This window comes from Mesocricetus auratus, unplaced genomic scaffold (assembly GCF_017639785.1).
Source record: "Mesocricetus auratus isolate SY011 unplaced genomic scaffold, BCM_Maur_2.0 Super-Scaffold_100676, whole genome shotgun sequence".
NCBI lineage: Eukaryota > Metazoa > Chordata > Mammalia > Rodentia > Cricetidae > Mesocricetus > Mesocricetus auratus.
In genome coordinates, this window is record NW_024429266.1 from 14,127,238 (window position 1) to 14,139,962 (window position 12,725).

Consider the following 12,725-nt stretch of genomic DNA (forward strand, 5'->3'; position numbering starts at 1 on the left):
ACATTATCTATCTTGTCTTAGTGAATCCAAAGTTTTATAACTAATTTACTTTCTATCATGACTAAGGAAAAATGCAACTGTATCTAGTCTTCAACTCCATCAAAGAAGACTGAGAAGGATGTAATATTATCTAAAAACATAGACACTTGGCTGCCTAGACAGTCATCCAAAATTCCTCTGCAACATTGGAGCATCCATCTTTAGCCTGCAGGCCTAGAGTATCTGGAAGACTTTTCAGTGAGGCAGGAAATTTGAAGGACTGGCCTACCTTGTATTAGCAAAGTACATCAGTCCCTTTCCTGTGGGTTCTGAATGCCCAGTCTACACAGCACATAGTCAAGCAGTTAAAGCAAAAGCAGTTTCTTGCCTGAATGGCTAGTCTTGCCACAATGAATTAAACTCCAATGTAGTTTCTTGATGCCCATCATCCTTTTATGAAGTAAATTGGTGCTGCCAGGAGCAAATGTGTCTCATTGTCATGTAAAGCCCTAAGTTAACAAAACATATTAAGTGCCATATTCTGTAGGTCTTTGAAGTATTTGAAAAGCTTTTATCCAAAGTATATCTCTATATAATCTTGAAAACATCCCTAACATATCTACAAATTTGATTGTTATAGATGAATAACTGCTGGCTTGTCTTTCTTTGTTATCCTAAGTAGTTCATAGTGATCACTTTCAAAAACTATAATTTTACCTTACATTTTTAAATGAACTGCATTAAGTACAATACCTAAACAAGAACAGAAACATATATACAGTGTTGTAACAAAAAGACCTTAAATTTGTATCAGTACACAAATTTAAAGTACAAAAGTCCATACCAACACAAAATATTTGAGATTAATCATTTTATTTTGTTTGTTTGTTTGGTTGGTTGGTTGGTTTTTCCAGACATGGTTTCTCTGTGTTGTTTTAGAACCTGTCCTGGAACCCGCTCTGTAGACCAGGATGGTCTCGAACTCACAGAGATCCACCTGCCTCTGCCTCCCGAGTGCTGTGATTAAAGGCGTGCGCCAACAAGATCCAAGATAGCCCTGAAGTATCTAGGTGTGGTTCAGTTTTGCAGTCCTGTATACAATCCCATGTCACTTAGCTGTCTTTTGCCCATCAGCATTCAAAAAGTCAACACAGTAGCATACAGGATCCAGACTCCTTGTGCATTTCCCATCTTATGTAACTTTTTTCTTTCATATTACTTTTAGACTCTTTAAAGACTTTAATATTTTTAAACTGTTTCTTTCTATGACTGTACATACCCTTTTTCTTTCTTAAGCCTGGAACCTGTTTACAGGTATTTTCAGTCTGGCTGGATCTATTTTGCTTTTAGCTTTTTTTTACTTCGCGGGCATTCTTTAGACTAAGCTCCACCTGAATCCTCCGACTGCTCCAACAGCTTGCTCTGCCAGCTTCTCAGCTCATGAGAGCAAAGCCTAAAGCTCGGTTGAGGGTAGGTGACCAAGGACTGCATTCAGCCGACCTAGAGCTCTAGCCTGCCACAGGCATTTTTACTTCATTTCTCTTCCTACTTCTGCCTAAGGGCTCACCAGCAGGCAGAAACTTGTTTAAGTTTATATTTACTTTTAGTTAGGTGTAGTAGCATACGCCTTTAATCCCAGCACTCAGGAGACAAGCAGTCATATGTCTGAATTGAAGGCCAGCCTGGGCTACAAAGTGAGTTCCAGGACACCCCTTGTCTTGGGGGGGGGATTTATGTTTATTTTTTTTATATACAATCAGTATAAAGTTATTTTCTTTTACATTAAGCTTTTAAGAAAATGAATAGAATGTCTTCCTTCTCTTAGGATTAATGACTTTATCATAACTGAAAATACAAGCATATCAATGTTACTGCAGCATTAGTCATAATACCAAAGTAAGGAACCAACCTGACTGTCTTAGCAGTACAGGAATGGATGGAGATGTGGTGCGCACACACAGTACACTGCTTTTCAGACACAGAGGAGGAAATTACGCCACTTTCAGGAAAACATGGGCGATCACAGTCCCAAAAGGAGAAACCTGGTTTTCTCTCATGTGGTTTTTAGATTTTATATAGGTACATAAAATCATGCATGTAATTAATGGCATAGCACGGAAATACTGGACCAGGGCAAGACCAAAAACCAGCTGGGCAAACTCCAAACTATGCATCTCCATTTCTGATATCAAAAACTCTTCAGATCTGGCAGAAACTCTTAAAGGATCCATAACCCCCCTTTTTTTCCCCAGCCCTCTCAGATGAGACCCCACATGGAAATACAGCCCCACAATAATACGTCAAAATGTAGCTGGGTTTCCTTTAACTCTAGTCACCTGTTGGGTGCCAAAATGTTATTGTTGTTGTTGTTTATTCTTTTTACTGTTTACTCTTTGAGGGTCAGCCACCTAGCTCCCAAATAAATCACACACCTGGAAAGACCTATTATCATTTACCAGGCCATAGTGGCGTACGCCTTTAATCCCAGCACTCGGGAGGCAGAGGCAGGCGGATCTCTATGAGTTTGAGGCCAGCCTGGTCTATAAGTGCTAGTTCCAGGGCAGCCTCCAAAGCCACAGAGAAACCCTGTCTCGAAACCTCCTCCCACCCCACCTCCCCCCCACCCCACCTCCCCAAACCAACCTTAGCTGGGCTTGTTTCTAGCTAGCTTTTCTTAAATTATCCCATCTACCTTTTGCCTCTGGACTTTGACCTTTTCTTACTGCTGTATGTCTTACTTTCACTCTTACTGAGTTTGACTGGGTGGCTGACCCCTGATGTCCTCCTCTCCCTTCTTGTTCGTTCTGTTTACACTCTGCCTGCCAGCCCCACCTACACTTTCCCCTGCGTCGGTATTGACTATTCAGCTCTATATTAGACCATCAGGTGTTTTAGACAGGCAAAGAATCACAGAGTTAGAGAAATGCAGCAAAACCAAAAGTAACACATCTTTACATCATTAAACAAATGTTCCAGATGCAACACACCCTAAAATAATATTCTACAACAAATAATTCAACTGGTAGTTGAATAAAATGCAGTTCAGGGCTGGAGAGATGGCTCAGAGGATAAGAGCAACAGCTAGTCTTCCAGAGGTCCTGAGTTTAATTGTCAGCAACCACAGGGTGGCTCACAACCATTTGTAGGCATTTGCAGGCAGAACACTGTATGCATAATAGATAAATCTTTAAAATGCAGTTTAATTGACAAAAATGAGTAATTAGTTTGAATAAAGTCATTCAGCCCTAATACTAACTCTGCATATATAGGGATGGGGGGTGAACTTTCTGTCATAAAAGCAAAAGTTTCAGGAATTAAGCATGGCAGGGCAGTGGCTACCGAGTAGACATGTAGGTTTCAGGTAATTTCTGTAGAAAGTATTCTGGGAAGGAGGAAACCCATTTCTGGTGACCCAGTGCCTTCAAGATGGTGAGAGCCTGCACTTAGAGCTGAAGCTGTATTACCTCAAGGGAGCAGGCGGTGGGAGCATTCCAAGTGAAATTGTGACAAGACGTGGAGAATGGTGCCTGTGGAAGGGAGAAAAAGAACAGTTCTTTCCTACTAAAGAACTAGAGGGGCCCGTGTAGGACCTGTTAGTGATGCTTGCAAGACTCCTTAACTGAGCAGGATACTTTGTTTTTTTGTTTCTCTCTAGCTGTGGCTGTCCTTGAACTGGCTCTGGAGACCAGGCTGGTCTCAAACTCAGGGAACCGCCTGCCTCTGACTCCCAAGTGCTGGGATTAATGATGTGCCCCGAGCCGGGCATTGGTGGCACACGCCTTTAATCCCAGCACTTGGGGACAGCCTCCAAAGCCACAGAGAAACCCTGTCTCGAAAAAACCAAAAAAAAAAAAAAAAAAAAAAAAATGATGTGCCCCACCACCATCCAGCCCAGCAGGATACTTTTAAAATCAGTGGTACACATCTTTAATCCTGGCACTTGGAAAACAGACACCTCTGAGTTTGAGGCCAGCCTGGTCTACAGATCAAGTTCCAGGACAGCCAGGGGGCTACACAGAGAAAGAGAATTTCTGTCTTGAAAATCAAACACAGGAAAATTTTAATTGCTTAGGCAATTTATATTTTCTAATTTTTAACCCATAGGAGAGTGACCCTAAACCACTAGAAGTCATAGAAGAACAAAAAACAAAAAGAAGCAGGACTGTGAAGACAAAAGCAAGCAGGTAAGCCTTTGCACTCCTTCTCTGGAGTTAGGAGGGGGCATAGGAAAGGCGCTTCTCAGACATGCTAGTGCTTTACATCGGTAGAGGCCCAGTGTGGAAGTGGGGCAGAGAAGGGCGGCTTAAAGGTAGCTCACTGTCCACTGCATGTGATTGGGAGAGAAGACAGTTTGCCTTATCACTGAAGTCCCACAGCTGTTTCACTGCTGACAGTATTACTGCGTCTGGGATAAAATTAGTCCATTTGAGCTCATCTTTGTTTCACAGATGTTCGTGCATGGCTAAATTTAGTGAACATACAAATTAATAAACATGATGCGGTTGACTAATGACACTGCTCACATGTAAATTGTCAGTGTGTTTATGATATACTTACCAGTTGCTACCCTTTTTGAGTATTGCCCCGCCCCCATCCCTTTTGTGGCACACCTAAAAGCTGAGCCCTGAATTTTATTTTATTCTTTTTCTTAGGCTAGGTCTTTAGAACATGTAGCCTTGGCTACACTAGAACTTGCTAAGTAAGCCAGGCCAACCTCAAACTCAATAGCTATCCTGCTGCCTGTCTTAACTGAGTACTGGGATTTTGTTAGCTATCACACTCAACATCAGAATTGGAACTTTGTTTTATTTTGTTTTTTGAGACATGGTTTCTCTGTGTAGCTTTGGAGCCTGTCCTGATACTCGGCACTAGACCTGGCTGGCCTCAAACTCACTGAGATCCACCTGCCTCTGCCTCTTGAGCGCAGGGATTAGAGGTGTGTGCCACCACCACCTGGCTACAGTTGGAATTTTATGAGTTCCATTGGCCTGCTGGCTCTCATCCCATGAAGTAACCATAGGTACTTGAGCCATGCTTGTAACACAGCAATGTTTTATGTGTATATGTAACTAAGTATGTCAGCACACGTGGGGACGGGCTGGGGGATGACACTTAAGCCAGCCTGCAATTAGCCCACAGCTATGCTTTGGCTCCCTTCACCTGGTCTGCAGAGTGAAGCGCTTGACAGCACACTGTGCTGTTCTACTTGAGTGTATCTCTCTTTCAGAAACACGGGAAAGGAAAGTTCTTGGTCACCTCCTCCTGTAGAAATTAAACTGATTTCTCCTTTGGCAAGCCCAGTTGATGAAGTAAAGATCAACAAACCAAGAAGAACGACAGAAGCAGCAGGAAAAACTCTTGGAAGGGGCAAAAAGAAGCTGTCTTCCTTTCCAAAGCAAATTTTACGCAGGAAAATGCTGTAATTTTTAGCTCAAGATTTTAACATGCATTTGTAAAGTCATCAGTATTTGTGTGAATTATTAAAAGTCACCTGATTTGGAAGGAAATAATTTATATAAATTGTACAATTTTGTAAACAAGTAAATAAGTAGCTCCATATGGAGTGGGGTTCTTCTAGTTCAGGCGTTTTATAAAACTTCATACGTTTATATAATATGTAAATATGGCTTATTATTGGGATGTTAAATAAACTACTGTAAAGTATATTCTGTGTGTCTGTTAGATTTTTGAGAGGGGATTTCTGTCTTAGTCGTGATTTTATATGCTACTAGACATTTGTCCATTTTCTTTCTCTATTGATACTAGAACCAGTCTTCAAATGAGGTGGTGGACTGCTGATTATTTTTTTAATTGCTGTTTTATAATTTATGCACTTTGAGTCTGTTATTCAGATTTCTAATCATTACATGTACTTTCCTTGGGCTTTGCCTGATAGTGTGTTGAATTTGGATTGTGGGCATGTGATATTGCCTTTTTGTAGTTTTACAAATTTTGTATAATCTACCTCAAGAGTAAATTTTCCAGTAATGCATTGGTTAACTATAATGCTGGCATTTCTTGTTCAGTAACTTAAAGACTGTCTTGTCTCTCAATTCAGAGACTAATTATATCCAGGTTAGATTGACCGGTTCACTGCTTCTTAGCAACCTCATGAAAGAATTTGAGAAAGAAATGTGAATATATCTGCTACAGATAACTCAGAACACCTGGTGTGTGCCTGATGTTGAGAAGAGGGGTCCGGACCAATTTTAGACTGGCTGCCCGCGCTGCAAAGCTACTGAATCACAGAGGCCTCTTAGTATTCAGGTTAAGCTGCCATTCCCACAGGACTCAGGCGCAGATTACCAGAGCAGAAGAGCGTGGAGGAGAAACAGAGTGCTCTCTTCTGCAGTGTCAGTGTGCACAAGCAATGGCGCTTGACGGAGGCCATGAAAGTCATGAATAATTAAGTGTTGTCAAATAATTTATGACAGGTAATTGATAGTGTGTAATGAATGGACCCTTAATAATTGATCCCTGCAAACAGACTGCCTTTGTCAGCTAAGCTTTGTATGTTTTTGTGTGAAGTGTAGCAGTGTGCTGTGTGTGTTCTTTTTCTACCAAATAGCACTATGGATAACGGGGAGATGGGGGAGATGCCGGTGCTGAGCGCGGACAGTGTGAGAGTGGCGGTGCGGGTGCGGCCTTTCAGCCAGGTCAGTCTGTGGTCATTGCCTTGTTGACAGTTACTGCCTGATTTTATTCACTTTTTAATAACAGTTGCTGAATTTGTACTTAAGCTGCTTGTCATTCATGAAATACTAAACTTATTTAAATGAATTTGTCAAATGAATAACAAAGATCTGAGCATAATTTAGTAAACAATTTCATTCCTTGGTACAAGTAGCACAATAAAATACTGACACAAGAAATACTGTCAAGTTAATAATTATTTAACCCAGTGCAGTTTTGTACGTAAAAATGTGTGGTGTCTGCTTTTAACACATGTGTGAGGGCAGAGGTGTAGCTAAGTTCATAGCGTTCACCTACCCTGCATGAATCCTTAGGGTGGCTCACCAACAGTCTGCAAAACTAGGCATGGTGACATGTGGGATTCCAGCATGAGGAGGGAGAGGCTGACGACTTAGCTGTCTTCCTTGGCAGTCTTGTTCTTTCACGGTCAGTTTGGGCTACATGAAACCCTGTCTCAACCACCCAAAACAGTTTGTCTTCTTGGTTTTTTGGGGGGGTTGGGGGGGGGAGGGGGCGTTGAGGCAGGGTTTCTTTGAGGCTTTGGAGGCTGTCCTGGAACTCTGTAGACCAGGCTGGTCTCAAACTCACAGAGATCCGCCTGCCTCTGCCTCCCAAGTGCTGGGTTTAAAGGCGTGCGCCACCACCGCCCGGTCATTTTGCCTTAAAGTAGGTCTTGCTATGTGGTCAGTGATCTCAACATAATGCTGATGTAGGAGAAGTGAGAGCTAAGTCAAAATGAGACCACACCAGGCCACACTCATGTTAATGGATGTGTGCAAATCTATAGCCTTTTATGGGAACAATGCTGCTCCTGATCTCATGCGCACAAGGCTCCCTTCCCTTTGGCTGTGTCCCATCCTACTTTAGCATTTGTAGGCACACTGTCCGTACCACCCAGGTCAAGCCTCCGGTCCTAAGCCCTTCTGCAGTAGTGGGGAACTCAGAGGATACTGTGTTGTAATGGGCTTGCCAGGTAGAGAGCTGCTCTGTACCTGTCGTTACAACTGGAACCTGCCTTCCACCCTTTTCAGTAAGGTGTGCTTGTCTTTGCTCACTGTGACCAGTTGTTATACAGCTGCCAGGAAATGCTAATTCTGAAGGGTAGTATCCAGGGAGCTGGAGAGATGGCTCAGTCCCTAAGAGCACTGGCTGCTCTTGCAGAGGACCCGGGTTCGGTTCCCAGCACCCATGCGGGCCTAACAGCCATCCATGACCCCAGTTCCAGGGCAGCTGATGCCCTCTTCCAACCTCCTCAGGCACCAGGTGTGCACATACCACATGCAGGCAAAACACACAAACATCTAATAAAGCAGCCAGTGCATTTGCTGCACCTTTCCTAAGCCTAGAGGTACTTTTCTGTTCTTGACTGGATCCCAGCTCATGAACCTACGAATGGCAACTAATTTGACTGATAGCCCTGGTGAGAGGTTACCTCCTGGAGCCTGGAATGTCACAGTGCGCCTTTTTAAATGCTTCTCTTGGAGACCATCCCACGTGGCTCCTGTTTTCATTAGCTCATACTGTGGACATAGACCTCACACTACATGAGGAAGGAGAATTTTCCTAAGTCTGTAATGTCTCTGCCTAACCCCCAGAATATTCTCGGGGACCAGGGATATTAGTACAAAATAGAATGAGGGTGTTCTCCTAATTCCCAGGAACAGAACACTTGTTTTTCTCTGATGGTCTTAGCCCCTTCACCACCTGTTACTGTACATGGTCCTGGAAAGCATCCTCAGTTGACATGAGACCATGTGCCTACAACACCTGTATCCAGCAGAGCAGTGGGCTCCTTGTCTTTGTAGTCCCAGTGACATAGTGAGTTTCCTTGGGAGGACTGTGTCACCCTCTAAATCTTATTCTGAGATAGAATCCTGATTCTACTAATAACGTGGACTTGGCCACCCATCTCATTACCCTACAAGAAGTCTCATGTTCTATGGGGTGGCTTAGGGAAAGGTGAGAACTATGGTTTGGGCCTATTTGCCATCTGCTAGGCTACCGAAATCACATTGGGTTATCTTTTTCCTGGAGTTCAGGAAAGGAGCAAATCACACCACACCATTCCTGTTTTCTAATCCAAGTGCCACCCGCCCTCCCCCCATTTCCCTTTCATTTTTGCCTGTTCTTCCTCTCACCAGGTTTTATGACAATGTGTACACAGTTTCTCAAAGACCATCAGTAGCCTTGTCCTCACAAAAGCGGGACTGAGTTACTTTTCTTACTTTGACAAAGGTAACTTATAAAAAGAAGCATTTAATTTGGGGACTCATGGTTCCAGGGTTTGGCAGCATTCTCTGGCCAGCATGGCAGGGAGCTTGTCAGCAGAGGCAGGCAGGCAGGCATGCACAGGGACAGTAGCTGAGAGACACGACAACCACGGGCAGAGGGAGAGCCAACTGGAATTATGGGAACTTTTGAAACCTCCAAGCTCACGTGAGTGACAGCTCCTAGTCCCAAGCAGATCAACCAACTAGGGTCTGAGCATTCAAATGTGAGCCTGTCGGGGCTGTTCTCATTTAAAACCATCGCATGAACAGCGGGTGGGGAGCGGGGTGGGGGTCTCCATTCTTAGGAGGTAGTTGGTGAGTTCATTTTTCATTCTATCCATAAAAATGGCTTGGTGGGTGAAAGCTTGTGCACAAGCCTAGTAACATGTTTGACCCCTGGAACCCAGGGTGGAAGGAGAGAAATGACTCCCAAAAGTTGTTCTCTGATCCACAAACACACACCATACACACACTAATAATAAAACAAAATACTATAAAAATGGATTTCCCGGGTCCTGGAATCTCCTGGGCATAAGTGGTTTCTCCCATCCATGCACAGTTCCCACAAAATACTCAAGACTTCCTCCATGCCCTGACACACCCCTCTTATTTGGCCAGGCCTCTTTTATGGTCACAACAATCAATTCTACCATGGACCAAGTTCCTTGGATCTGGCAGGCAGTCCATATGCTCTTCCTCAGGCCAGATGATGAGTAATATTACTCCTTTCTCAGCCCCATTTCCTCTCACAGAAATGCCATTCCTATATTCCAGAGTGTACTCACTCACGCGGGCAAGGTTCTCAGGAATACTTGTTGAAAAGATTTTGTTAGCCAGGTGGTGGTGGTGCACACCTGTAGTCCCAGCACTGGGGAGGCAGAGGCGGATGGATCTTGAGTTGGAGGCCAGCCTGGTCTACAGAGCAAGTTCCAGGGCAGCCAGGGCTACACAGATAAACCCTGTCTTGAAAAACAAAAAGATTTTGGTAGCTGTCTAGGAATCCTGCCACAGTCGGTGAACAATCCCCATTTCTGTCTCCATTGGTGCATTCTACACCTGTGTGTTAATCGTCACAGAAAAGCAAGGAACAGGAGAAGAAGGTGGGGCCTCTGTCCTCACTCCCTTCAATGCGTTGATGCGGTGCCAGTTCCCCGACTCCTCTCATTTTTACCTCCTGCACACAGCTGGTCGCTGGGATTCTTTCCTCCGTGTCCCAGCCTTCCAGTCGCCCAGCATTATGCAGGCTGTAACTCTTCTGAATTTTCAGCTCTTTTGCCCGTAGCCATCTGGACATTGGTGACCATCCGGTCCACAGAAACAACCCACTACGGTAACAAGACACTGACCTTGCTTTTGACAGTAGTGCAATTGGAATTTGGCAAACAGCTCTTCAAAAACCAGCAATTCCTTTGGGGCACATATGTACTCATTAGGACCATACACAGGACCCCCTTCCCATACGGAATTATGTATCTTCCTTGTGTACCCTCTTGCTCAACCTTCTATTCTCTTGTCCAGTTCCTCAGTTTTCTGGTTGGCTTGCCATTATATGAGAACTGGCCATGTGGTGCCATTCAACAGAAGGAGGCAGTAGAGACTGGTTGCAGAGTGAGCCTCACTAGCAGAAGCATGGACCTGGGCAGGTCCTACAACTCTGGTCAGAGAACAGGGCTTATAAATCAGGCTTTCTATTGCTGTGAAGAGACACCATGGCTGAGGCAACACATAACAAAAAGTATTTAATTGGGGGCTGCTTATAGTTTCAGAGGGGTGAGTCATGACCATCACATCAGGGAACATGGCAGACAGGCATGGCCCTGGAGTAGTAGCTGAGAGCCTGCATTTGGGTGGGAGGGGCTGGGGGACAAGATTTGAGACAGGGTTTCTCTGTGTAACAGCCCTGGTTCTCCTGGAACTCACTCTGTAGACCAGGCTGACCTTGAACTCACAGAGATCCGCCTGCCTCTGCCTCTGAGTGCTGGGATTGAAGGCGTGCGCCACCACTGCCTGCCTGTCGAGAGTTTTCATCCTATCAGCAAATTAAAGGCAGAGAAATGGAAACTGGAGTGGGTGTGGCCGTGTTGAAGGAGGTCACTTTGGATGGGCTTTGAGGTTTCAAAAGCCAATGCCATACCATCTGGAAACCAAACATTCAAATACGAGCCTATGGAGTCATTCTCATTCAAACTACCATGAGTGTTCTGGACAAGTGATTCTAGCCAGAATGTACTGATTCTGAGTTTTTAACCTGACTATAGAGAGAGAAGAACTCTGGAAGCCAATGTGTGATTTCCATGCATTCCCAAAGCACCACTATCCGAGACCCTAAGAACAGAGGATGCTTGAAGACCTTTACCTTTGACCTGGCTTACTGGTCTCATGACGGATTTCAAAAGGACGAAGATGGTGTCCTTATTCCATCCAATCCAACTAGTAAATTTGCAGGCCAGGTAAGTCGCTTATAAACTTCAAAGGTAGGCTTGTGTTTTGTGTTTTGTTTTCTGATGCACTATAAGTGCTCTGTGCATGCCAGAGCAGGGAGATGGCTCAGTTGATTAATCACTTGCTGCTGCAGCGTGACAACCTGAGTTCCAAACCTCAGAAGCCTGTGAATGCCACGCCTTTCTCCTCAGCCTACGGTGTGTCCTTGAAGGAAATGTGGGGTCTCCTGCCCCTCCTCTCACACTCTGCTTTCTAGCTTCAGGAGACAGTCTCTGTCGTATGCCACATTGTGTCACCACAGACCCATAGCAATGGGGCCAACCGAGCATGCATTGAAACCATGAGCCCAAACCAGTCTTCCCTCTATAAACTGATTATCTTGGGTATTAGAACAATGGAAAGCTTATTAGCAATGAAGTACAAATGAAGGAAATCTTCCCTCTGTCATACAATGATGGATGGGAAGAAGTGGAAATGTAATTCACAGATGCACGAGACTTTAGCATGCAGATGCTATCCGCACTGTATCCCAGTGGAAGACGACACCACTCGATTCTACTCTCTACCCAGGACTTGACTTAACAAAATTGTATACTATTTGAAAGTCTCAATTTATAAAAATTGAGGACAAGGGTCGGTGACTTGCCACCAGCACCATGTCTGATGACCTGAATTCAATTCCTGGGACCAACATGGTAGAAAGAGAAAACCAACTCCCACAGGTTGCCCTCTGACCTCGACACATGTACTGTGGCAAGCACACACATACTTCCAACACACAAATGCACACAAAATAAATAAAAGATAAAAACTGTAACTAAGAACAACAACAACAAAATTCTCTAAGATGCCAATAGTGTCAAGTAGGAAGGAAGCAAAATGACTAAGCTTGGCAATCACTCCTGAGGTTTACCCAGTAACTGCTACACAACCGGGCGGGACAGATGCTCACTGGGTAGTGAGTGGCACTGGCTGCCCTTGCAGAGGACCAGAGATTGGTTCCCAGCTCCTGTGCTGAATGATTCACAACCACCTGTGACTCCAGCTCCAGGGCATCCAACACCCCCCCCCCTCTGGCCTCCAAGGGCACCTGCACACAATCACACACACACACACACACATAAGTAAAAATAAACAAAAGATCTGCAGATAACTTCATTCACATATGCTTTGAGTAAAAACAAAGACAAGGTGTTCTTGAAAACTATAGGTCAGATTCCATTGACCCTAGAGACCACACAGCCCTTATAATACAATCATTCTTTATTGCTGCTTTTGTTTTGTTTTTTGATACAGTGTCTCTCTACATAGCCCTGGCTAGCCTGGAACTTGTTGTATAGA

At 44.3% G+C, this 12,725-nt stretch overlaps 2 protein-coding genes across 4 annotated transcripts in view; both read left to right on the forward strand.

Moving 5' to 3' along the window:
• Positions 1-6,851, forward strand: part of Ahctf1 (AT-hook containing transcription factor 1) — a 56,208-nt gene extending 49,357 nt beyond the window's left edge. For all 3 annotated transcript variants that reach the window (XM_005078149.4, XM_021231871.2, XM_021231870.2), the window contains exons 35-36: positions 4,084-4,163; positions 5,207-6,851. In XM_005078149.4, the coding sequence (XP_005078206.1) occupies positions 4,084-4,163; positions 5,207-5,402 (276 nt within the window). In that variant the 3' untranslated portion in view covers positions 5,403-6,851. The remainder of the gene's footprint in view (positions 1-4,083; positions 4,164-5,206) is intronic.
• The window catches only part of LOC101837080 (kinesin-like protein KIF28P), a 44,096-nt gene continuing 37,922 nt past the window's right edge, over positions 6,552-12,725 (forward strand). The window contains exons 1-2 of the mRNA XM_040737430.1: positions 6,552-6,635; positions 11,201-11,392. Of these exons, the coding sequence (XP_040593364.1) occupies positions 6,552-6,635; positions 11,201-11,392 (276 nt within the window). The remainder of the gene's footprint in view (positions 6,636-11,200; positions 11,393-12,725) is intronic.